The 27,629-nt window shown below is 38.5% G+C and overlaps 1 protein-coding gene across 26 annotated transcripts in view; it reads right to left on the bottom strand.

Moving 5' to 3' along the window:
- The window catches only part of RBFOX2 (RNA binding fox-1 homolog 2), a 261,734-nt gene that overhangs the window by 182,247 nt on the left and 51,858 nt on the right, over positions 1-27,629 (bottom strand). For 20 of the 26 annotated variants that reach the window (XR_007470231.1, XM_049694669.1, XM_049694668.1 and 17 more), the window contains exon 2: positions 1,965-2,015. Coding sequence is in view for 24 of the 26 variants with exons in the window: in XM_049694669.1 (XP_049550626.1) it covers positions 1,965-2,015 (51 nt within the window). In the remaining 2 variants the exon portion in view is untranslated. Of the gene's footprint in view, positions 1-1,964; positions 2,016-18,194; positions 18,288-27,629 lie in introns of those variants that run through there. The other 6 variants (XM_049694672.1, XM_033417304.2, XM_033417310.2 and 3 more) reach the window with 6 other exon arrangements.

The raw sequence follows: 27,629 nt of genomic DNA on the forward strand, positions 1-27,629 counted from the left end.
GGCGGCTATAAAGCACAGCAAAAGGGTCTGCATAGGCCTACAGCAGAGACAGTATGAGTAATGTGCAGGCTACAGAAGTGGGTCTGGCTGCAAAAGAAAGGAAAAACAAAGTAGTTCCAAGCAGAGACTACTTTTTTATGCTTTAACAAATTCCTCTTAATTCCTTTTGCTTAATTCCTATTGATCTGTAATCCCCAGAGGAAGGACACAGCATTATACAGTACTTTTTCAGATTCTTTTAAACTCATTAAGTCTATTCCCATACTTAACTTTGATTAGTTTTACCTTCCTATATCTAAAATAAGCCTGTATCCAAAATCAGCAACATTTGATAAGTAAATGTCTGCATGAGTATATACAAAACTAGATTCAGAGACTGACCATGGTCCCTTACGTTTTAAGGGTCCTAGGTAGAAAGTACACGATGAAAGAGAAAATAGCACTTGTTTTAAAGCAGCCCATAGGATTGTAGTTTTTGACCTTGGCTACACAAATCACCTATAGGAATTCTAAATATCTGAATGGCTAAGCCCAATCTTAGACTCACTCAATCAGAATTGTTGGGGGCTAGATCTCCAGGCAACAGTATTTTTTCTGATATATGGCCAGGATATAGAAATACTATCAAAGGACATAAACTTCACAGCTTACAGAAGCTCTATCTAGGGCAGATCCAAAGCAGAAAGAAATAAAATAAAGACCCTCTATATTCTCTTTAGGTTTGGGGTAAATGACCGTATCTTTCACCAAGAGCTTCCATAGGACAATCTTCAATTCCGACAATGATGATCCCACTGGGAGATGAACACAGAGATGAGCAGCATTTTCTCTCCCCCCTTTTCTCCATACCCTACCTGGGACTAGTCTGATGCCAATACAACACCAAAAATACCAGAACTGGGCAAATACTCTCAATCTGGAAGGCCCTCAAATAGGTGACTATTGATTATGGGGCCATCCTGGTTTTTTAAGATCAGCTTCAGGGTTTTGATGAGATTTAACTAAGTTCTGGAAAGGGGAGCTATGTCAACCCTTTGGTTTAGCACTCTGATGACATATCCCTTGGACAAGCCTAATAATGGTGGCTTTTTTTGGACAACCCTATAAGGAATGGTGGATAGACATTCAAAGATATAAATGATGGCTAGAAATTGAGAGATGTTTCTAGGAGCTACCATTTTAAATCTCCTGAAGAAGATCAACATCCCCAAATAGCAAAGAGGTTAGGTGTCTTAAGCCACACCATTTCTTTGAGGCAGCCAAGCCTGTTCTACCCTAACTCTGTGTCAGCCTCACCTGCTCCAAATGGCAAAAGGATAGGGAAAGCATTTTACACACTCACCTAAACCATACCGAGGGTGTCCTGGCAGGAAACAGTTTTGCTCTAACCCACAATAAAGCCTGGGCTTTTTCCAATCATCCTCCCTATCTAACAAAGAAAGGCAGCAGAAACTTCCCTCTCTCAAGAAAGTCTTCCCTGATTAAAACCATAAGGCTGAATTCCCCCAGGGAGGAGAATGGAATTTTCTTATTGCAGATTATTGCAGGGACCCAAAAAATCTGTGCAGGCAGGGGCTAAGTGGCTGGGAATAAAGAGACAAGTCCAACATTTAGAATTATGAGACATCAAGAAAACCAGGTTAAAAAATTATCATACAGCCTGGAGAAGAAAAAACAAAAGCAATTACGACTGTACCTGAGTGACTTTCCCCCTATAATATCCACAATTTCAATAATGTGATTATAATATTTTTAGGGTTAAGAAATATATTTTATTATATCTCTAAATGTAAATCCATTGCTGAAATTAACCATATCACTCTCCAAAATAAATAATTTCAGGAAATGCTCTCTATCATAGCATCCTTAGATAAAACACACACACACACACACACACACACACACACACACACACACACACACACACACACATATTATCTGAGTTATAAACAGCTTATACCAACCTGGCTGTCCCGTGCTGGGAATCCATGATAACCTGGGGTCAGAGGCTCGTTCTAAGACAAAGGAAAGAGAAGAAAATCGTAAGACAAAAGAAAGTGTTGCGAATCATCAAAATCATCCAGAATGATCAGACATAAATTCCTCCACCAGTTCCTAAGGTGTTCTACCTAACCATATACATCTCTCAGTTTAGCACGCATGATATCAAAAAAACAAATAAGAAACAGTATTTGCTTAGGAGCACTATTCATAAGCACCATGTTCCTCCTTGTACAGCTAAATCTGTTTCCTTCTCCGTGTATCTCAAACAGAGCGCTACTGGGATTTGGGGCAGATCAATTCCTAACTTCACACCGTGGAACTCTAGTATGCCCGGCCCTTAACTTCTAAAAGTCAGTAGGCTTTCAGTGTCCTGAACACTAGGACAACCAAAAACTTCCACACATTTCCAAAAGTCCCCTTGTTAGGAAGGAGACAGTACCACCCCTACTGAGAACTGTCTCTTGACCTGGAGAAGTTTTAGTCCCTCCCCTCTATCAATCTGCTTTCCTTCAGTTCTTTTAAACCTAGATGAAAGTCTACCTCTGTTCCGGACTTCCTCTACCATCCTACATCATCTTATGAACTCAGGTGACTCCTAATATGTGTAGTAAGTTAAAATTTACTGGGTTATTTGTACAATTTACTTTTCATATTATTTATAATTTAATATATCTTCTTTTTGTAAAGGTGTTTCATACTGAGTGTCTCATCCTCACATTAACCATTAAATCAAGATCCCTGGGGCTTCCCTGGTGGTGCAGAGGTTGGGGGTCCGCCTGCCAATGCAGGGGAGAGGGGTTCGTGCCCCGGTCCAGGAGGATCCCACATGCCACGGAGCGGCTGGGCCCGTGAGCTATGGCTGCTGAGCCTGCGCGTCCGGAGCCTGTGCTCCGCAACGGGAGAGGCCACAACAGTGAGAGGCCCGTGTACCGCAAAAAAAAAAAAAAAAAAAAAAGATCCTTGAGGGCGAGAATGATAGCAAATAAAAGCTACACAAACCCTAGTTTAATACAATGTCATACAATATGAGCACTCACTTATGGCTTACTTGACTCATTCAATTATTCAGTCAACATATATTGAATACGTAATATTTTCAAAGTAGTTTAGATGACTGACAGAGTAAGTCAGTAAAACAAGCCCCTCGCCTTCAAGGGAACTTTTAAATGGGAGGAGATACATATGCACACAAAGGTGTAAATGAGAACATAGTGCTTTCATAGTTTTTCCAAGGTGCTCAACACAGCTATCTGAAAGATATGCATCCTCTTATTCCATTCCTACTAGCAAAAGAGTAAGTTAAGAAGAATTTTCCTTGATAGGATCTTTGTTTATGACAAGAGTAAACCTGCCACCTGACGGTACATCTGCTTTCATTACATCCATATCTTTGTTGATCATCGAAAGTCCATACTCCTTTCAAAAACATGAAAGCCAGGTGTCAACTTAAGCTCCCTGCACAGACCCCATGTCTTGTTTATCATGGTTTCCCCACAACCTAGCACAGTGTCTAACACATGGTGGACATTCAGAAGAATGTGTAAATAAATAAATGAGGTTCAATAACCAGAAATTATTAGGCATTCAGTTGCTGACTCAGTCACAGACAACCCAAGTTCTCCTTTTTTTTCCTAAATCTCTATTTTGGACATTTATAAGTTAAGTCTCCCTAAAGAGAGTACACCAAAGATAACTGCCTTTAAAAATTATAGATGCCAAAATGATCCTGAGAAAGAACAAAGTTGAAGGACTCACATTACAAAGCTACAGTAATCAAGACAGTATAATACTGCCTAAGAACAGACGTACAGACCAATGAAGTACAACTGAGAGTCCAGAAATAAACCCTTGCAGTTACAATCAACTGAGTTTTAAAAAGGGTGCCAAGAAAAGCAATGTTAGAAAGAATAGCCTTTTCAACAAATGGTGCTGGGACAACTGGATATCCCATGTCAAAGAATAAAGTTGGAACTCTATCTTACACCATATACAAAATTAACTCAAGATAGATCACTGACCTAAAATCATAAAACTCTTAGAAGAAAACAAAGGATTAAACCTTCATGACCTTTGGTTAGGCAATGGTTTCTTCAATATGACTACAAAGACACAAATGACGAAAAATAGATAAGTGGACTTCATCAAAATTTAAAACTTCTGTGCTTCAAAGGACACCATCAATTCTGGGGATCTAATGTACACAGAGTGATTATAGTTAACAATACTGAATGATACACTTGGAAGTTGCTAAGAGAGTAGATTGTAAATGTTCTCACCACAAAAAATAAATGGTAATTATGTGACATGATGCAGGTGTTAGTTACAGCTATGGTGGTAATCACTTTGCAACATATAAATGTATCAAACCAACAAGTTGTACACATTAAACTTATACCATGTTAATGCCAATTATGTCTCAATAAAGCTGGGGAGGAAAAGACACCATCAACTAAGTGAGAAGACAACAGAATAGGAGAAAATATTTGCAAATCCTTTGTCCAATAAGGGGCTTGTAGTCAGAATATAAAAGAACTCTTAGAAAGCAACCCAAATTTTTAAGTGGGCAAAAGGTGCGAACAGGAAGTTCCCCCAACAGTATATACAAATGGCCAATAAACACATAAAAAGATACTCAACACTGTTGGTCATTAGGAAAATGCAAATGCAAATCAAATGAGATGCAAATGAGATGACACTTCACACCCACTAGGACGGCTATAATCAAAAAGTCAGACAATAACAAGTATAACAACAACGTGGAGAGACTGGAATCTCATACATTGCTGTTGGGACTATAAAATGGTGCAGGCACTTTGGAAATAGCTTGGAAGTCCCTCAAAATGTTAAAAGAGAGTTACCATGTGACCCAGCAATTCCACACTAGGTATAACCAAGAAAACTGGAAACATACATCCACACAAAGCCTTGTACACAAATGCTCATAGCAGAATTACTTCATAATAGCCGAAAAGGTGAAATAATCCAAATGTCCACCCACTGATAAGTGGATAAGCAAAGGACTATATATCTATAACTGAGTATTATTTGGCAATAAAAGGAATGAAGTACTGATACAACAAAGATGCATTTTAAAAACATCATGCTAAGTGAAAAAAGTCAGAGACAATAGGCCACAAATTATATGATTCCATTTATATGAGATATTCAGAAGGGGCAGATCCATGGAGAAAGAAAGTCTATCAGTAGTTCCAGGGACGAAAGGGAGCAACTGCCAGTGGGAACTGGGTTTTACTTTTGGTGATGAAAATGTTCTGTAATAGTGATGATGGACTCACAACTCTATGATTTTGCTTAAAACCACAAAACACTAAAAACACTTGAAAAGGGTGAGATTTATGGTCTATGAATTATAGGTCAATAAACCCGTTATTTAAAAATAATAATAATAGGCAATGTTGGCTGGCTATTTTCATACAAATTTTTACAGGGGAGACACATGCAGCTTAGACCATAACAAAAAGAACAGGGCTCCTTCCAAAATCCCCAAGTGCCTTGTTTGTTCTGGAGTCTATACATTTACTTCAATACCATTCTCTACAGATTTTAACAATGATGATGATAAACGTGGTAATAACCACTAGATACTGAGCAACCAATCACGCGTGGTTTCAGGATGGAGGGGAGGAGTAAGAGAAAGTGGCAAGGAGAAGGAGATAATAAAGCACAGATAAAAGGTGGAAAAGTCAAACTTTCAACCCAGGTCTGTTGGACTCCAAAGCCCCTGTTCCTCCCGCTTTATCAAATTCTCTAATAACCATTCCATATTATTCCTTTACAGTAAATTTCAAGATTGTCTGAGGAAGGAATTATAGGATGAAGAAAGTCATCAAAAACACCCAAAAGGGGCTTCCCTGGTGGCGCAGTGGTTGAGAGTCCACCTGCCGATGCAGGGGACATGGGTTCGTGCCCCGGTCCGGGAAGATCCCACATGCCGCGGAGCAGCTGTGCCCGTGAGCCATGGCCGCTGAGCCTGCGCGTCCGGAGCCTGTTGCTCCGCAACGGGAGAGGCCACAACAGTGAGAGGCCCGCGTACCGCAAAAAAAAAAAAAAAAAACACAAAAGCATCACTAACAAAGATTTGTCACTCCCAGAGACTATCCCATGTATAGACTATATTCTTGAGTTCAACAATGCAGAAAACTTTTTTTAAGGAAAAAAAAAAAGTACATTCCTACAAGCAAGTATTGTCAAAAACTTTAACAGCAAAGACAGATATAACAGGTACACAGAGATGTGCCAGAGGAAACGGACTTCCCCCTCCACCTGCTCAGCAAAGTAGTCCTCCTTTCTTCCCCATCGCTCACCCGAGGCTACCTAGAACTCTCCAGCACTCAGACACGAGCCGCCTCTCTCAAAGTGGACTATACTTAACGACAAAGGTTTGCTTTCGTTTTTAATTTTACCACGTATATATCTGTCCCTTCAAAATGCATGAACTTTGCGTGTTTTTGAATTTTATAGAAATGAATCCTATTGTATAGCAATTTCCTTTTTTCTCATTTTATGAGATTTATCTCCACTTATGCATGTCACTGTATTCACTAATTTTGACTACTGCTTAATATTCTATTTTATGACTATGTCACAATTTATTTAAACCCCTCTTGTTTTCCTGTTAATAGATATTTAAATTGATTCCAGTTATACTCACAAACCACTGCTGCCTGTGAACATTCTTTTAGAGTTGAGGTATCACTTTCCACCCATAGACTGACAAAAATGAAAATGAAAATATGACAAATTGGCAGGAAGAAGAGTAAATAGATATCTTCACATCTAATAGTAGGAAATAAGCATATTGGGACTACTCTTTTGGAAAGCAATTTGACAATAATTATTAAAATATTAAATACTCATACCTTCTTGTAATTTCATATCTCTGATCTCTTTATCTACTCTAGAGAATCACCTGAACTTATGCTCAAAGAAGCATGTGCAAAGATTTTTCAATGCAGTGCTGTTTGCAACACTGAAAAACTAAAAAGCACCTCAATAATAGGGAAATAGTGTTATCAACTACTGTTGATATTGTTGACTATTCAACATCCTCTGTTAAACTGCAAGTGTTTTAAAAGGTAAAATCTCAGTGAACTATCTCAAGTCATATTAAATGACAGCAGAACAGTCGGTGTGCTATCCCTTTAAGTCACAATACAAAAAGAGGTATTTCTACATGCATATAGAAAAGTAAATAAATGCACAGAGAAGATCTAGAGGGATATACAACAAACTTCTAACAGTGGTTCCCTCTAGAGAGAAGAATAAGATCTGTGGAAGGTCGAGAGGGCATGCTTTATCTGAATTATTTGAATTTACAAAATGTAAAATTCATGTATTACTTAGAGCATAAAAAAGAACCAAAGAAGTCACTACTACCAGTGTTTTATAATGTACAAAACACCTTCACATAATCTTATTTAGATGCAGAAAATAGGTTTTATAACCCTCATTTTACAGATGACAAAGCTGAATTTCAGAAAGATTAAATGATTTGCTCAAGGCCAAATAGCTAATGATAGTGGCTGAGCTGCCTTCAGACTTAGGTCTTTTAACTCTATACCCAGTACTTCTGCTACTTCATGACAACTAGTTCAAACCAGTACTGGTCCTGGTAGAGATTACTATGATTGTCTAAAAACATGCAGATCTGAGTTTTTAATCAGTGTAGAAATAATAACTGAAGGTTATTATTTTTTTAAATTTTTATTTCATATTGGAGTATAGTTGATTAACAATGTATTAGTTTCAGGTGTGCAGCAAAGTGATTCAGTTATACATAAATAATTGAAACTTAAAGCAGACATGGAATTACAAGGCAAGCTAATGGAACAGATGGGACAGAAATCAGATGTGTTAAACTCCAAAGAGGAAAGGCAGCTATGCTGCTATAAGCAAGAGTTATTGACCTAGTAAGACTGAAAGACTTAGAAACTGACTGCCAAGGCACAGAAGCTGCTCAAAAATAAAAATAATATATAAGAAATAAAATACCAACCGTAAGAATTTTACTACAGAGATAGCAATGAAACCTGTTTAGAAGCTTCTGGTAAGTGAATGTGTGAAAGAGTAACAGAAGGATCCTTAAGTAACTGGAAAATACAGCAACTGTGATGGATCGTGCACATACAACGGACACTGAAGGAAGTGAAGAAAAATATTACCTGACATTTGTATTCTTCACTAGCTGCTTAGAAGCTCCCATTGCACCTATGTTTGAAAAATCCATTTAAGCAGAAGAATCTTCATTCATTCAGTAAAAGTGGATTGAACAACTGCTCTATGACAAGTGCAGTGCTGGTATCCCTGCCCTTGAGGAGCTGTGAGTCGTAATAATTATAAAATAATGTGATTGATATCATAACTAACATCTATAAGAAGAACGACGGGACTCCAGAAGATCTTTTGGAAAAGTGTGTATGGGATTTGGGGGTGCGGGGGAGAGTTGAGTGGCTAACAGCCTCTAACCTCTTATTGGAGGACAAGACCTCCACACTGTGATGGATTGATGCATGCTGAAAAGACACAATGGATTTTAAAGCCACTTTTCTAAATGCATTCTGAAAATCATCAACATCATTTCTAAATGATTATTTAGATATACATAATGGGCCGATATATTTGCCCATTCCAAATGAAAATTACCCAGAATACTGCACCTGGGAGGTACAATAGAAAAGAACTGCTTCCTTAAGCATTTAAAAAATACAGTTAAAAGAGAGGTACTAAGAGGACTTAACAACACTGAAAATCAAAAAAGCCCTGCTTTCGGTACAGAAATATAGCAGTGATATAACATACTAGCAGGACTTCCCTGGCAGCACAGTGGTTAAGAATCCGCCTGCCATTGCAGGGGACACAGGTTCGATCCCTGGTCCGGGAAGATGCCACATGCCACGGAGCAACTAAGCCCATGAGCCACAACGACTGAGCCTGCGCTCTAGAGCCCGCGAGCCACAACTACTGAGCCCGCGTGCGGCAACTACTGAAGCCCGTGCGCCTAGAGCCCACGCTCCACAACATGGGAAGCCACTGCAATGAGAAGCCCGAGCACCGCGCACCGCAACAAAGAGTAGTTCCCACTCACTGCAACGAGAGAAACGCCGCGTGCAGCAACGAAGACCCAACACAGCCAAAAATAAAATTAATTAATTTAAAAAAATAACATACTAGCTATAAATCCTAAGCAATATCAATAAAACACTAACTGAGGAGCCTAGGGAGCCTAGGAGCCTCTGCCATCTCCCTTGGTTTCACCTACTTAACAGGTCATGTGTTCAGCGTCCAGAGATTTATTACAAAAGTATTTCTTATTGGCTTCCATCAATGATGAGGGTTGTTCAGGAGCAGGTGCAGAAAACTGGAAATGCACAAGGAAGTTACACCAAGCAATTAGAAAAAAAAATTTAACCCACCCTATTGTTTTTCTTTTGTGTCTAACAAAATCAAACCCATTTCACAAAATGGAAGGGGAAGAAAAATACTGAGAATGGAACAAAATAAATTCTTGCCACCATGCAATTTGGGGAGAGGAAAGTAAAAGGAAGCAAAGGAAAGTAAGAATGAAGATGTCCTCTAACAAACAAAGCTTGGGCAATGGTACAAGCCCAAATTTTTCACTGACTTACTCCCAACTGAAAATTAATTTCACATTACCTTACATTTAGCAATGGAGGGAAAGACTGATTTAGACCATAATGGCTAGGGGGAAAAAAAATCAAATAAAAAAAAAATAAAAAGCAAAAGCAAATTCCCAGGGTATTTCATTACCTTGTTTTGCAGCCCAAGTTACTGTTTTTCAAGTAGTAAGCCTACTTTTGAACAGGAACATGGAAGGGAACACCACAGGAACTGAAGATGTACCTAAGTTCCCATGCTATTACGTACAAAAACAAATCCTAGCAACAAGTAGGGTCAGGAAGAGAGACTGCTTAGCAACCACAGGACATCATTCCGCGTCCAAACCATACAGGGTTCAAGGTACCCAAAGATAAGAGGGCTTACAAGGGATATGAATCTGGTAGTATCTAACAACACAGGCCCAACAGAAGGTGCAATGGGTAACTGGTAGACTAAACTTTCACACTACAGTAGAATAAAATAAAACATAGGGTAATTCGTCCCACCTCCCCACCAAGAAAACTGACAGACAGTAGCTCTTCGTTACACTCACCACTTCCACCCCAAATACCCCATCTTTTTTTTAAGAGAAAGCTCACTTTGGGGGTGCTTTATCTCAGCCCTAAGGATAGCTGCTGTTACAAATTGACTTTATACTAATGATATATTATCATCTATCAATCATATTATTACATTATTTTATATCTATTGTATTACATCTGCTATTCCTTAGAGTTTTTACCTCTTACAATCCAATCCCTTATTAATTCAATCTGCTGTTATAGTAAACAATTCTTTATGTTAAATTCCTTGTCTAAATTACTTATAGTCTCTTTGTCCTGATTGGACCCAGATTGGTACAGATGAGCTGAAACAAAATGCTAATAGCCACTTATTTCACACAGGGCAGTCATTGTGCTTCATGTTTTCTATACATTACCAGTTTGTATTCTCACTAAAACTCTGTAATATATCTCTCAATATTAAGAAAACTGAGGCTCAGAAAACGATGCAATTTGTCTACAATAATGCAAATCCAGGTTGGTCTGATACTCAAGTCCCTGCTGGTTCCCTACTATAGCATTTATTTTTCTTCACAGAACCTAGCAACACTTTTTAAAGAACTCAACAGCTATGTACGGGAAAAGAATGAACAAAGCAGTCCTGGCTGCTATACTTAGAAAGGGCAGTTTGCTGGTTGGCCTTGACTGGTGCCTGGGAACTTAGATATCAGGAGGGTTCTATTCCCAGAACTGGTAAGAGTGGCTCACTGTGCCTAAACTGTGCAAACAATACGGTTTATGCCGAACACTGCTTTCCTCCTGGGAGTCTAGAATTTGAGCATGTGCTAGGCAGAGGGTGCCTACGTGAACAACCCTTCCCAGCCGTGCCCCAAAAAGAAAAATTTCAGCGCTAAGCCTGATGAGCTTCCCTGGTAGACAACACTGCCACCACTGGCTGAAGGAAGTAAGCACATCCTGTGTGACTCAACTGCAAGAGAACTCTAGGAAGCTGGAGCCTGATTTCTTCTGGACTTCACCCCATGCAAATTTTCCCTTGGTGATTTTGCTTTGTATCCTTTCACTGTTATAAATCATAGCCATGAGTACGTCTATACAATGAATTCTGTAAATCCTAGCAAATCATTGGAGCTGGGGTAGTCTTGGGGACGCCCCCCCAATACTGCTTATCACATGCCAAGTATTTTATTAAATGCAGAGGATACAAAGATGAATAGGGCCTTTGCCCTCAAGGAATTTTACAGTCTATTTAAATTTCCCTTCTTTCACTTCTCTGATCTTCACTTCTTAGTCTGTTTGCCACTTAAAATAGATTAGATACATCTCCCTAAGCTAAATTTCATTCTTGGCGCTGAAATGATGCTAAATATTTAATAAGTCCACCAAGCAAAATCTGAGATACAAAGCTCTAATAAACTCGAAGGCCACACATATTTTCTCTTTACTTTCCCCATCATATTGTGTTCCTCATTAAAAATAAATTGACCAACTCTTGTACACTGCTGGTAGGAATATAAAATGGTGCAGCTGCTAAAGAAAATAGTCTGGCGGTTCCTCAAAAAGTTAAATATCGAACTACCGCATGGCCCAGCAATTCCACTGCTAGGTATATTGCCCAAGGAATTAAAAACAAGTACTCATATAAGTACTTGTACACACTATGCAAAATAGCTGAGATGTGGAAATAACACAAATGTCCATCAATGAACGAATAAATAATTGTATACACATACAAAGGAACATTATTCAACTTTAAAAAGGAACAAAGTGCTGATACATGCTACAACATGAATGGACCTTGAAAACATGATGGTACATGAAAAAAGCCAGACACAAAAGGTCTCATATTGTATAATTCCATTTATATGAAATACCAAGAATAGGTAAATTCATAGAGGCCGAAAGCAGATGGAAGGAAAGGGAAATGGAGGGTGACTGCTTAATAGGTATGGGGTGAGAAAAGTGTTTGCAACTAGATAGGGGTGGTGTCTGCACAATACTGTGAATGTACTAAATACCACCAAATTGTTCACTTCTAAAAGACTAATAATATGTTATGTGAATTTCATCTCAATAAAAACATTTTTTGAAAAGCAATGCAGTATACAATATGGTGATAATGATGTTATTTGAATGGGTTCTTGTAGCTTGAAATAAAATCATCAGTGACTACAACAGATACGGATTCAAAAAAGTGCCACATCTCAGTATATACCCTGGAAAACTATTTGAAGACTCAGTGGTTCTAAGCAATGATACAGATACTGATGCCGTAGAGTATGTATAAATTTTCTTCCCAAAACCATAGAAAATAAAATGTTTCTAAATTATTATATAAGACTTTGAATAGGCATGTATGCATAAATAAAATCAGTATTTTAAAGACATTTGCCTATTTCATCAACATCCCTAAAAATTTATATATTTAGGATGGCTTGTCCTTTCAATGGAAAACAACTTAAAGCCTTATATACAGAGTTTCCTCATATTCAGGCATTTATAGCACATACACATAACTTTTTTTTCCTTAAGTCTAAAAGGATGTTTCCCAAAATGTTTAGTGTTTATGTCTTGGTGTTGAGTTTGGGTTTATAGAGTGACATACATTTTTTTTTTCTTTTGCCTACCTGTATTTTCTAATTTTTCAACAACGAATACATATTGTTTTCACTTAACCATCAAAAATTAGGAATAATAACAGTACCTTCTCAAGGATGCTGTGAAGATTAAATAATACACATAAAGCCCTTAAAACTATATTCAGGATAAGTATGCAATAAATATGAGGTAATAGGGGTAATATTATATTTCTGTTTTTGTAAATATTTTTCAGGACACATATCTTTCATTACCTCTGGCAAAAGCATTCACCTTAATCCAGGCCTGGGTCATCTGAGTCAAGCCTAAATAACTGAATAATAGCTTCTTAGCTGGTCCAGCAGTCTCCATCCACCTCTTCCCAATTTTCTTACCAGGCCAGGGTAATTCATCAAACACCACTCATATCACTCCCATGCTAATGGCCCTCCATTGCTTACATGATCAAGTTCCAAACACTCTAAATCTGGCCTCACCTGGTCATTCCCTTTTTCTCCCCATTTATTTATTCCTTCAACAAATATTTACTGAAGGACATTCATGTGTCTGGCACTATGGCAGAAATAGAAAGACAAATAAGTTACTGATTCTTTTCTTAAGGAACTCATAGTCTAGTAAGAGAGACAGGCATGTAAATAAGCACAACATGAATCATGCAATAAAATGTAAATATAAGGTCCAGAGGGAACAAGTGTACAAAGTTGATAATGCAGTGAGAAAGGCATGAAGAAATTACAAACACGGGAAGTCATGGGAGGCAAGATCTGGATGGGGTTTGAAGGATGACTGCAAATAGCTAATTTCCAGATCTAAACTTCACTCAATTTACTTCGCATCTTAGGGTGTTCTCCCACATCAACTCAACTTTAGTAAAATCTAGCAAAGTGCTACCTGCCTTCACAACGCAATTCTTGTAACTCTGGCTCAGTGTATTTTCAAACTGAGTCAAGACCCATTCATGACTGATTTAATTTAAGAGATCTCAACCATTATTAAAAAATAAAAAAAAAGAGAGCAGCAGCTCTCAAACTTTCGGGTCTTAGAATCCCTTTACCCTCTTAAAAATTACTAGAGATCCCAAAGAACTTTTGTTTATGGGAGTTAATAAGGATTAGTATTTGCCTATTAAAAACTGAAACTGCGTAATTTTTAAAATATTTGTTAATTCATTTTAAAATACCAATAATAAACCACTATGCTAACATAAAACATTTTATGAAAATTAACTATATTTTATAAAACAAAAAATTTAGTGAGAACAGTGCCATTGTCTTACATTTTGTTTTTGCAAATATCTTTCACATCCCACTTAACAGAAGATGGCTAAGATATCTGCTTCTGCCTTCAATCTGTTGTGATATGTTATTTTGGTGAAAGTATATGAAGAAAATCTGGCCTTCCACAGATATGTATTTGGAAAAAGTAGGAGTACTTTAATAGTCTTTTCACATATCTATGGATATTCTTCCTTAATATTATACCAAAACTTGAAAAGTAACAGTTCTGTAAAAGTTAGTTGCAGTGTGACATCTGAAACCATATCAATGAATTTTTTTCATAAGACCCATTGGCCTGTCCTGCATTTTGAATGAATTTTCACCTATCATGATTACGTAACATCTTGCATTGTTTGTTTATAAAATACTGGTTCACTAAGTCATAAAGATCTTCTCAATATTGACACATTTCATTATATAATATCAATGAAACTGACGTTTTTCGCCCCTCCTTTAAGTACAAGGGTGTGGTGGTAAAAAAAAATAATGACTACCAGTACAGTTTTGTGCCGGTGCCTTGATTCACTCTAGGACGACCCATCATTGCTTACACAACACCAGTGCAAATGTCAACATAGTAGGAAAGGCAAAAAACATCTTAATGTTATGAAAAGAGTTTTGACCTTGAAGACCCCCCTAAAAGGTTCTTGGGTACCTTTGTGGGCGGGGGAAGTGAGGTCCATAGACCACACTTTTAAGAATCACTATACTGGACTACAATAGAATTTTTAAACAGAAAGAAAGAATCAAGTACCTCACGTTTAGTAAGGGTAAAAATTATTCCATGAAACGTGTTTTGGTCACATATATACAGATAAACATCTAACTATACACTAGGTTGTCACATAAAATGGATCTCTTATCATGGGTCATAGTCAAAATCCCATGGTCAAACAACGCTTGTATCGTGATATTCAGTTGAAACTGCTCTTTCACTGAACTGCAGACTTTAAAAAAAAAAAAGATACCTCTTTATTAGCCTCAGAGTATAAAGGAAATATATCCCAAAAGGATAATTCTGCAACATTCCAAAAATCCCTCTGAGATAGGCTAACATGTTAACCCTTTAGCCATAAAGGTCAATACAGACAAAATAAATTTTACTTTAACTGGCATATATTTGCTATTTCAATTTAGCTTTTAAAACAGTCTCATCACTCACACTGCTATTCAACATGATTTCAAACGAGCTCTGTTGCTATTAGCTGAGTGACTGAGGGCAAGTTACTCAACCTCTCTGATCTATTATTCCTATACCTTGCAGAGATGTTAAGATTACGCATAATATATACAAAGCACCTAGGAGTGTACCCACCTTATAGAGAGGAAAGCTATTATTATAACAATTTTTATTATACGCTTTGAGTTCACAATCCTGCCTTATCCCTCAGTCCCCTAAGATTTATACAGCTGAGTGACAATGGGCCTTTCTATCTCCTACTCCTGCTGTTGCTTCCAATGCCCTACTTGCTACGATTGCCAATCCTCTGACCTAAACTCTCTGCCATCTACTTCTGGTGTCCCCAGAGCAAGTCCCTGAACTTCCCCTTATCATATTAATTCCCTGGTCAGAAAAAAGATAATGCTCATTACAATTCAAGGATCTTCTGATAAATGCCATGTTAATTCTTGCTTGCAACTAGTCTAGAAGACTTTAAATGAAATCATATGAATTCACGGTGGGTTTTTTTTTAAAAACAGCAATTTTTTTAAAATACAAATTAATTTTCTATAACATATGGTCAGCTTACTAAGAATTCAAGAAAGGGCTGCCTCTATCAGATCTCATCACACCTAATTCCTACACCAGCTCCACTATTCAACTCCTGTAGTTCTTCCAGCCCTCTTAGATAGTCTCCATTAAGTAAAAGGCACTTAACAGAAAAAAGTGGCAAAGAAAACTATACGTACGGTTTTCTGTAGTACAATGAGATGCTCGAGATAGCTGAAAGAAGGGCAAGAGGCAAGGAAACTACCCAGAGAGAATGGTGTTGGGTCTCGACTGGTGGCCCTTTCTGAGGGAACAGAACTACTACACAGATCATCACTGAAAGGGGGAAGGGGGCGGGGGAGGGGGGAGGCACTAACGTGTGCAGACACTGCGATGTGCTAGATACTTCATGCACATTATTGCATGGTCTGGGTATTACTTCCGTTATCAGCTGAGGACACTGAGACTCAGAGAGGTTGAATGACTAGATCAAGGCCAAACAACTAGTAAGTGGTAGAGGCAGAGGCACAATTATAACTCTCTTCTTTCCGTTAAATGGTACACAGTGACTTAGTCCAGAAAAGCACTTATCCCTATAGGCTAAGCAACAGGGAAGGGAAGTGCAGGCTCATCTACACACTGGCTTAGCCTGACTGTTTCTCTTCTACCAATGGGAATAACTGAGAAATAATCCATCTTTAACCTGTAGTTATCACCCAATTACTCCCACTGGTAGAAGAAAAGCAGTGTTCCTTAAACTTTAACATGCATACAGGTCACTGCAGGGTATCTTGTTAAAAATGCAGATTCTGATTCATTGGGTCTGGGGTGGCACCTGAGATTCTGCATTTCTAATAAGATTTCAGGAAATGATGACACTTCTAGTGCTTGGGCCATACTCAAAATGGATTACACACAGCGGTTCCCAAACCTGGCTGTTCATCGTAATCATCTGGGAATCACTTAAAAATTATAGATTCCTAGGCCCCTCCCTCTTGGACATTCAGGGTGTCTGAAACCTTCTACCTCATAATTCTGTGATTCAAAGAAATGTATAATTAATTATTAATGACAATAGCCAAAGGAAACACTGATTGAGAACATACCAAATGTCTAAGTGTTTTCTGTATTAGTTTACTTTCCCTCAGCACCACACTGTAAGGTTGGTACTTATAGCACTATCATCCCCATTTTAGACACGAGGAAACCAATGCACCAAGAGACTGCTACTTGTCCAAGGTCGTCACTGAGCAGCAGAACAGGGGTGCACACTTGAATCAATCTGGTTCCTCAGTCTGTGCCCTCAGACACATCACAAAATGCTCCTTCGATCACCCAATGGTAATGTCACTGATTTTAACAAACACAGTTGAACAAGTAAGTCCACATGGGTCACCTCAGAAGACTGTGCCCTGAGAAGGCTATGCTCTTATTCCTCAGATGCTGCCATCATTCATGCAGCCACTGCTAAACTACATAATCTAGGAGCTCTTGATCTGAAAATGAAAATGCCTTCAGAACCTAAACCTATGACTTTAAATATCTTTAACTGGGACAAAAGCTCATCATTTGAACACAGATTTGATTTTTTTGACAACCCCAAATCAGGAAAAGCCAGTTCAAAGAAATCCAGTGTCTGATCAAGCTAGGTATTCTTTTTAAATAAAAAATGTGATGTTAGATATTAAAAATGTTGTCCTCATCACTCATCTCTGAAGCTGATTCCAAAGGAGAGTTCTTTATGTTTTGCGCAGTGGCTGTATCACCAGAGTCAAAGTGACTATTTTGAAGGACAATACTCATCTGGATGCACAGACTCTGTTATATTTGTTTTTAAAAATATTAGCCCCTCACTCATTCCAAAAGAAACACATTTGCCCTTCACTATCAGTACGGACACGCACGCATATGTTCAGAACAACTGTCCTGAAGCATGCAGTTCTCCTTTCTGCTGCAAAAGCAATGGCTTTGATTTCCTTCCAGATTTTTTAAAAATAAAAAGTGTGCTTTATTTATACACACCCATCCGTAGAAAAATAAATATAATAATCAGGCATTAATAAAGCATTTAACTGCATGCAGCACCATAAAAGGCATCCTACAAAGGCAACTATATATCCAAAATAGGTGCACAAATACCCTCACGTACAGAGGATAAAGGCACACACAAATACTACAGGGAACATAACTCCAGAAAGGTATTATATTCCTACATCTGGATTAGCTTCTTTGTTAAGTGAATATATCCTTTTCAACAAAGAAAATATTCTGCAAATTCAGAATGATTTACAGATTTTTAAAAAGCAGGCATTAACGCAGATCAGCACGATTCCACACAACCAACCTCTGTGCTTGAACTGGACTCCCCACACCTTACTGAAGCCACAATTCCCCTGCACAAACTCCCATCCACCACCCCCCACGCACACCCAACTCCCCACCAACCTCACAGGGGTTCCTGGGCTGGTCCATGGAATCTGATGACATCACTCTCTCTTCCTTCCTGGAATTCTAAACCCTGCTGCTCTCCCCTTGCACACAGCTACCATCTCTATGGCAACCTCACCTCCTCCTGCTTCCCTATTGGCTTCATGGAGCAGGATACACAAAAAGGTTTTCCGTTCTCCCCTTACCACCCGCCCCCAAAAAATGATGCTTTCAACAGGAACCTGAGCTAAATTTAGCTACTTGGGATTCAGAGTCCTATGACTAAGAAAACAGAGAAACGTCCTCCTTCCTACATTCCACCCTTCTCTCAACCCCACCCTAAAGTGGCTGCTTCACCTCTTTCTCTCTGGCCCCCAACCCAAAGCAGTATCTGCTGAGCATTAAAAACATCTGACTGTTCCACATATAAGGCTGGCACACAGAAAACTCTCACACCCTCCTCTCCTCCCAATAAGAAAAAAAAAAAAGAACAAAAATAAAAGTACGCACTGGTCAAAAAACCAGTTAGGACATGTTATGGGCTGAGCATCGGTCTTCTGATGTTTCTTTCCATCTCAAGCCAAGGATTGGAAACTCCATGCCTAAAGGCAGAATTCCTAAGTCTCCAACCACTCAGAAGACCGGATTCCCTCGCTATTTGCTTGATATTATTTCCTCCAGCAGAGGAAAAAAAGGAGGAGGAAAAGGGGAGAGAAGTGAAGCTGAAAGACTGCACACTTCAGTGACCAAACATGCTAAGCCTAGAACCACAAATCCTGGGTCGAATTTTCCATCCCAGAGACTGACCTGCAATGTAAACTAGAGCAAGTTCTGACATCCCTCATCTCAAAAGCAGCTCCCACACAGGGATGTTATAAGAATTACTGACAAAATTAATGTAAAGTAGTTTAAGTCCCTGGGCCAAAGGGACTGAATATAGAGTAAGCTGACATCATTAGTAGTGAAATTCCTGTGGATATTAACAGAAATCAATAATCCACAGAGGAAGAACATGAACTTCTAGAAAATTATCCCTCCATACTCATTAGATACGGCACAATGTATGCATACTTTCTTGAACCACAGATAGTTCCCCCAAAGGTGTCTACTTCTAGTAAAATCCAGCTAATCTTTGACTAGTTCTCAATTTTGGAGCTGGCCCTATCTTTTCTTTGCTTAGTCCTAACTCTAATTTTGAAACTGCTACTCATTCTCCCTAAATGACTCAATATGGACCAGGGTTTCATTTTCCAGCTTGGCTGCCCATTTCTAGGGAAATGATTTTTTGTCAGAGCCATATTTGATAGCTGAACACTGAGCCAACCCAGTGGCTAGTCATATATGACTCTAAAGGACAAAGCATCAATTGTAACCAAGTAGGAAAGGCTCCAAGCAGGTCAGAGCCTTACAGTATGAAAGGGGGTGGATTAAAATAAGACACACCCAGGAAAACTGTATTTTGGGTTTGCAGGGCAGAGACTCAGCTCCAGGGCACCAACTCTCCAGTGAAAAAATAGACATGAAAGGAAAATAATTTTGTACGATAAATAGTCATTTGCCCCAAACAGAATTTAAACAATCTGGAACATTCAGCAGAGTCAAAATGCCCCACCAGTTAACATACAGGCATCCAGACTAAGCTTCAGAACTGCTATAGAACACAGCAAAGGATGCGGTATTTGCTAATAAACAACAGAAACTCACATGGGGGGGGCAGTCAGGGGGAGGAGGAACACAGCATGACTAGCCCATCTCTGAGGTTTGTACTTCCTCATTTCACTCCACGTGGACTCATAACAAGCCACTCCTTGTGTGAAACCTTTACTGTGTACACCACTAATCAGACGGTTCCACAGGCTAACTATGATGAACACTCTTCTAAAAGTTCTCAATATTCTTAAACAAACAGAAGGTCAGTCACCTTATTCCGCAATGGGAAGACTGAAGCACAGTTTCCAAGATTGCCCATCCAATCAATTATGGAGCTTGACTTACATTAGTTATCATTATGACATCTATCAAGAATGGTCTGGACTAAGTGGACTACTGCAAATAAAGCTCTATTTACCTACTCCTTTCATTCAAACACACATTAAGTGTACTTACTATGTGCCAGGGGTTTTATATGGGTTGTCATTAATTCTCAAAAATAAAACCAAAAAACTGCAACTTGCATATATTCTTACCTCTCTTTGCAAACAGAGAAACAACAATTCCAGAGATGTCAATGTGACCACGGTTATATAATTTTTTATTTAATTTTTTAAAAGCTAAGATTCTAACCCAGATGTGTTTGGACTCCAAAGCCTGTGTTTCTTCTGCTTGGCCTCCCATTTACAGACAGTTGGGGTTGGAAAGAAACAGTCAGAAATCACTTTGTATCTGTGATTTCTTATGTCATCAATAAAATACAGGTTGCGGGACTTCCCTGGTGGTACAGTGGTCAAGAATCCGCCTTCCATTGCAGGGGATGTGGGTTCGATCCCTGGTCGGGGAACTAAGATCCCACGTGCCCCAGGGCTACTAAGCCCATGTGCAGCAACTACTGAGCCCATGTGCTCTGGAGCCTGCACGCCACAGCTAGAGAACCCAGCCCGCATGCCACAATGAAGAGCCCATGCAGCCAAAAAAAAATTTAAAAATAAATAAAATAAAATACAGATTGCTTGACATCAAGGTCAAAGTCATACTTTTTAGGTATACTAACAGTTTTAAATGCTGAGCAGGCACTCAATACTTATTAATTTATTATCCTAATCCTATTAGTCTAAACTTCTGGACAAATGGCAATGATTCTACTCAGATCTTTTAAAATTAAAATTGGCTTGAGAAATTACATGCTGAAGTGAAATGATAAAACTTCAGATAACATATTCTGGAATTAAATTTTATAATATTTGAGATGAACAAAATTATCACTGTCAAAACGCCTACACTGTCCCAGTCATAAGGTCCTAATGCCTACACAGTCTCATCTGCTGATTTTAATCCATAAACCCTGTGCAGTCAAGATCTGTACATTAGATTATTTATGATCTCACATTCTGCACACAGAATGAGAGCATTTCAAAGTATTTCTCCAGAGATTCCACTAATATTAAATCAGCTATTAGAGGACCACGCTAAAGAGGCCAAGGGCTCATGTCTGATACCCATGTAAACCGTTAGCATCCCTTTTGCCTACTGCCACAATACGCCCCCTGCTGTAAATACATTCCTGGGTTTACTGAGAAATTAACACGAAGTATCACTTCTGAAAAAATTTAAAATATATCTACTAATATCAACTATTATCATCGACTTTTAATCCGTAGAAAATAGCTATTGTTTTTCAGAAAATATGCCAAATCATTCATACTTTCTTTCAATATTTATTGAACACCTACCACATGCCAGCTGGTAAGTCTCAAAAGGCGAGCACTGGAGGACAAATAAACACAGTTATGTGTAGTCTGTGATATGGCAGAGTATACAGGTAGAGTGAGAAGACACAAGAGGAATGGCTACCTCTCAAAGGCATCGTGGAGAATGACTCCAGGAGTTTACTGAGGTAAATGAAGCAGGTAAGGGCCTTCCAGGGAGAGAGAACGAAGATTTACGCAGGTATGGTCAGAAAACAACATGGCAATCTTAAGATGACTTTCAAGAATTTTACTAAGGCCAGACTGAGAATTGAGAGATATGACCAGCTGAGAGAAGTCAAGGCCACATGATTTTCTACCTCATCCAGGTTAGGTTTTCCTAAACTGCCTTGCTTTGAGTTAGATTTCCATAGAGTAAGGGGGAAAATTTTTTTAATATCATGTGAAGAGTTCCTCTCTTTATAGTTTCCATGATAAGAATAAAGGTCAATAAAAAGCCTCTCCACAACAAAAGAAACTACCAACAAAACGAAAAGTCAACCTACTGAATGGGAGAAGATATTTGCAAATCATATATCTGATAAGGGGTTAATATCCAAAATACATAAAGAACCCATACAACTCAATAACAAAACAACAAACAATCTGATTATAAAATGAGCAGGGGATCTGAATAGACATTTTCCAAAGAAGACCTGCAGATGGCCAACAGGTACGTGAAAAGGTGCTCAACATCACTAATCATCAGGGAAATGCAAGTCAAAACCACAATGAGATGTCACCTCACACCTGCTAGAATGGCTATTATCAAAAAGACAAGAAATAACAAGTGCTGGTGAGCACGTGGAGGAAAGGGACCCCTTGTGCACTGTTGGTGGGAATGTAAACTGGTGAAGCCACTATGGAAAACAGTATGGAGGTTCCTCAAAAAGTAAAAATAGAACTGCCATACGATCCAGCAATTCCACTTCTGGGTATTTATCTGAAGGAAACAAAAGCACTATACTAATTCGAAAAGATACCTGCATGCCCACGTTCATTGCAGCATTATTTACAACAGCCAAGACATGGAAACAACCTAAGTAACCACTGATGGATGAATGGATAAAGAAAATGTGGTATATATATACAATGGAATATTATTCGGCCATAAAAAGAAGGAAATCCTGCCGTCTGCAACAACACAGATGGACCCTGAGGGCATTAGGCCAAGTGAAATAAGTCAGACAGAGAAAGACAAACACTGTAAGATCTCACTTATATGAGGAATGTTAAAAACAACCACAACAACAAAGAAACAAACAAAAACCCCAAACCCTAACAGAGAACAGATTGGTGGTGGCCAGAGGTAGGGATTGGGGTGGGGTAATGGGTGAAGGTGGTCAAAAGGTACAAACTTCCAGTTATAAAATAAATAAGACATGGGGGTGTAATGGACAGCATGGTGACTACAGTTAATAATACTGTACCATATATTTGAAAGTTGCTAAGAGAGTAGATCTTAAAAATTCTTACCACAAGAAAAAAACTCTGTAACTGCATGTGGTGATGGATGTTAACTAGACATATTATGGTGACCATCTGCAATATATACATATATTGAATCATGCTGTACACCTAAAACTAATGTAATGTTGTATTTCAATTATATCTTAATTTTATAAAAAGAATAAAGGTCAAAAGGAGGTGCATTCTTCTGAAAATGAAGCCTTTAGTGATGGAGAACATTTAATGAAGAGGTTCTTCTATCTGCAGAGCAAACCCCAAATTTGCTGTGCAGTGAGGCAGAGTGAAAGTTTCCTTATTCTTCTCAGAGAGCTAGTTTAAAAAGTGATCAGTGGAGTTTTTTTTTTTTATCACTTTTCTTTTCCAATGGCTGTCTGAAACTCTTAGTGTGTTGAATACTTGACAAGCAAATTTACATTAATAAGAGAAGCATCTTCATGCCCATACGACATCTCTAATATACAAACACATAAACGTATATGCATGCCCACATCCTACCAGCTTTGACAGGCAAAGGATTAGTACATGCATCAGAGGAAAAGCTATCTATAGGCTTTTCACACGACAAAAAGAAAATCTAATTTTTTAGCAAACTTTTTACAGAAGTGACTATATATACAGAAATGGGAAAAAATCAGAAGTATACAACTCAATGAATTTCCACAAAGTGAACCCCCCATGTAAAGCAGCATCTAAGTAAAAAAAAAGAGAGAGAGAGAGAGAGAGAGAGAGAACACTATCAGCATACTGGAAGCCCATCTAGGGCATTTGCAAAGTCACTCCTACCAGCTCACAGTAATGACTTTAACACCATAGATTCATTCTGCCTGTTTTTAAACTTCATATAACTGAAATCACACATTATATACTGTACTTTTGTGCTGGCTTCTTTCGTTCCACATTACATTTGTGAAACTGACTCATTTGTTGAATACAGCAATGGTTCATTCACTGTTATTACTGTAAAGTATTCCATTTTATAACTATAATTTATTGGAAAATATTCCAGTACTGTTGAAAGGCAACTGTGTTATTTCCAGCTTGGGGCTATTATTAAAAATGCTGCTACGTACATTCCTGTGCCTGTCTTTTGGTGCACATACGTACACATTTCTGTTGCATATAAGCATGAGTAGAAGTGCTGGTTATAGGGTACACTTATGTTCAGCTTTGATAGATACTGCCAACTGCAGATTTTCCAAAGTTGTACCAACTTACATCCCCACCAGCAGTGCATGAGGGCTCCTGAGGGGGGTTCCTGATGCTGAACAACCTCACTAACCCCTGGTAGCGTGTGCCCTTTCCATTTCAGTCTTTCTGGAGTTAGTGTAGTAGTATCTCACTATGGTTGTTTTACCCTGATGATTAACGATGTCGACCACTTCTCATCTTTTGTGAAGTACCTATTCAAATCTTTTGCTCATTTTTTTTTTCTGGCTTGTTCAAAGATTAATTTACAGGACTTCTTTTATATACTGATTTGAAGGAGTTATTTACGTATTCTGGATCTCAGCCGGATACGTGTATTGCAAATATCTTCTCCTACTCTGTGGCATGCCTTTTTATTTTCTTAATGGTGCATTTTAATGAAAAGATAGCCCTAATGCTAATGTAGTCCATCTATCATTTTTTTCCTTTATAGTTATTATTTATGTCCTGGTTCAAGTAAAGAATACCTTGAAGATATGCTCATATGTTTTCCTCTAGAAACTTGAATAAAGTAGCATTTTAAATACATATTTAAAAATTCCCAGGCACACCATGTATGTGTCTATAAAATGCACAAGTGAAGTTTTCCTCCAAAAAACAGATCAACCAACTCAACCTGTGAGTTACACAAGATCACACTAAATTAACTGCACTGAGCACCTCTCATGTGCCCAGGACTGTGTTAGGTGCTACAAGAGATAAAAGCGATATATAAGAGGGGATCCCTGACCTAAATGAATATTAACCTTAGCTGACAGCATAACACTTAAATATTAATTGTGAGGATTTTGACCTCAGAGCTCAAAAATAACAATCCTCTATGACTCTCAGCTCTCCAAGCAAATTTCGACTTCAATAAGGAACAGCAGGACAAAGTCAATACTTTATTACTGGTACTGCTTCAATACACATATCTAAAAACCACATCATTTACCAGTTTTCAAAAGAGTAGACCAAAGACCTTAATAAGGTAACAGCTACAAATTCAGTATTTTATAGTTCAACTACCTAAAAGAAATAGCCGAATCCAGAAGTTATGCAATTTTTCCCAGAATAAAAAAATCTCATTCTAGGTACAGAAGAATGTGGCAGAGAAGGGGAAAATATCAATATATATATGCATACACAAACACTCTTACACACCCACACAACCCTACATTTTTTTCCTATATGTTTTCTAATTTTCTTGCCCATAATTACTTAACCTTTTCTTCCTGGTCTTGGGGAGAAAAGTTACTTAGAAACAAACAAACAAAATGCCAAGCCTAAGAAAGAGTCCCAGTGAGTTAGGGATCTAATATATATGTGACCCCTTTTATAAAGATAAATCTAGGGAAGGTCATTTCCAAGATGAGAAGCTGAAGTGGTAAAAGGGAAGACTAGCCATTAAACCAATTTAGATGAGCAGAGAGTTTTTAAACCAGAGTCATCGAGTTTTCCTTATTCTATTTTGTAACAAGCATTAAAATAGAATTGTGCTACTCTTCTAAACATGTAGAACAGGAGGGAAAAGAATAAGTCTACTAATTTTAGAGGTCAGGGTGGACCAGATGCTTCAGAGCCTGGGATTCTAGGCCTTAAACACATTTTCTGAAATGATGCAAGAATCTATTAGTAGAGCTTAAGTGATGACCTCAAGCTAAGGTAGTTTACTGATTTGTTACAAGAAGAGAAGAAGCCTAAGGGATTAAAACTCTTTCATCTAGAAAATTTTCCAAGTCTCTATTCTGACCCAAAATAATAGGCAAAGGGTTGGCCAACTAAGAATTAAGCTTTTCAGCAGGAACCATAATTTCCCATGATATTCATTCAACGAACTTTTATGATATGTACACCTACTAGTCTAGGTACCACGTATACAGTATGAAAAACAGACACAGTCCCTATCTTCATGAAGTATAGTCAAATTGGGGAAAAATATTTTACCAAGTAAATAAGCAAATATTTAGTTGCAAATCACAATAAATGTTAAAAAAAAATTGGGATAAATGTACTTTAGGTTAAAGAAGGCCTCTTTAGGAAGATGACATCTAAGCTAATAGGAAAACAATGAACGGAGTAATCCTAGTGATCCCAACCAAATATGTCTGGTTGATTCAACCCTATCAATTCCAACTCACTTCTTCCAAGGTCTACAATGTCTCCACCCCCAATCTATCCCTACATTCTGAGCATTGTCTCTGCTCAAGCACATCAGCAAGGTTTCAGGGTATGGCCTGCCTGAACTAGGGACTGCAACTGGGTACTTCTCGTGCTAGAGCACTTCTAGTATTTGACAAGTGCGTACACCAAAGACAGCAGAGAGCCAACAAGGTGAGCGGAGGGCTCAAGGGCCCCTCATCCAATCTTCTTCCACTCTGCTTCAGAAGACAAGGAAAGGTGTCTATCCGCCTCTAAATCAGAACCTCTGCTTTCCTGCCATTTCAGAAGCAGCTTTTGTACAACTGCATGTGAATCTACAATTTCCCCCAAAAAAATTCCAATTAAAAATAAAAAGCAGCTTTTTAAGACTCAAGGCCTCGGAGAACTTTATTCCTACACAGAATTTTACGTATTCAATCCTAATAAATTCACATTTATGCAATAACATGAATACAACAGCCAAATGGATCAGGATGAAACTGCAAGGACCCAGACGAACCCCTGGGCCCACAGAGTTTCTGCAATCATCAGCTAGATCCAGAAAACTGAGATTCAAACACCAAGCATACATCTGAACCAAATGGTCTAACAGGCATCTGCGCCAAAAGAGAAAATCAAATTTATACATAAAATATATCCTTGGTGGAGTGTGGAAGGCCCACGGGAACGATTCATAGTCCCTGCAGCTGAGCATCACCACAAAATCCTCTTTTCATCTGTGCAGAGTGCCTGAGATGCACTGCAGTAGTTGAGAAGGTGGCCAAATTCAAGCCTCCATCAGAGCACAGAAGGTATGCTCCCCTGGCAACAATGCTCCATGGGATGTGAGCACAAAACATCTTTCTATCTCTATTGTGCTTAAAGTCACTGTCAAACTTGCCCTGTGGCAAACAGCCAGAAAGGGCCAGTGATACTCAGTTTATAATGTAAACAAACCACGTCTTATTCTGAGCCCTTCTGGAAAGGATGCCGGACTGAAGAAATTAAAAAGCAGAGTTGGCTTGGTTTCCCCTGTCTGCTTCACATTCTCATGTTCCCAATACCCACTTCCAGCAAATATCTCCCAGGTCCAGGAAAAAAAGCCTTTCAGCATCTGTCTTTAATTTGGCTGTTCACCCTCCTCCCTCCTCCTATTTCTCCCTTCCCCTCCTCCTCCTCCCCACTGCTCCCACCCCATAAGTAATATATATGTCCCCTGAAAACAAACAGAGAAGAGATTAGAGAGGAAAGGAGA

The sequence above is a fragment of the Orcinus orca genome, chromosome 11, assembly GCF_937001465.1.
Source record: "Orcinus orca chromosome 11, mOrcOrc1.1, whole genome shotgun sequence".
NCBI classification, from domain to species: domain Eukaryota; kingdom Metazoa; phylum Chordata; class Mammalia; order Artiodactyla; family Delphinidae; genus Orcinus; species Orcinus orca.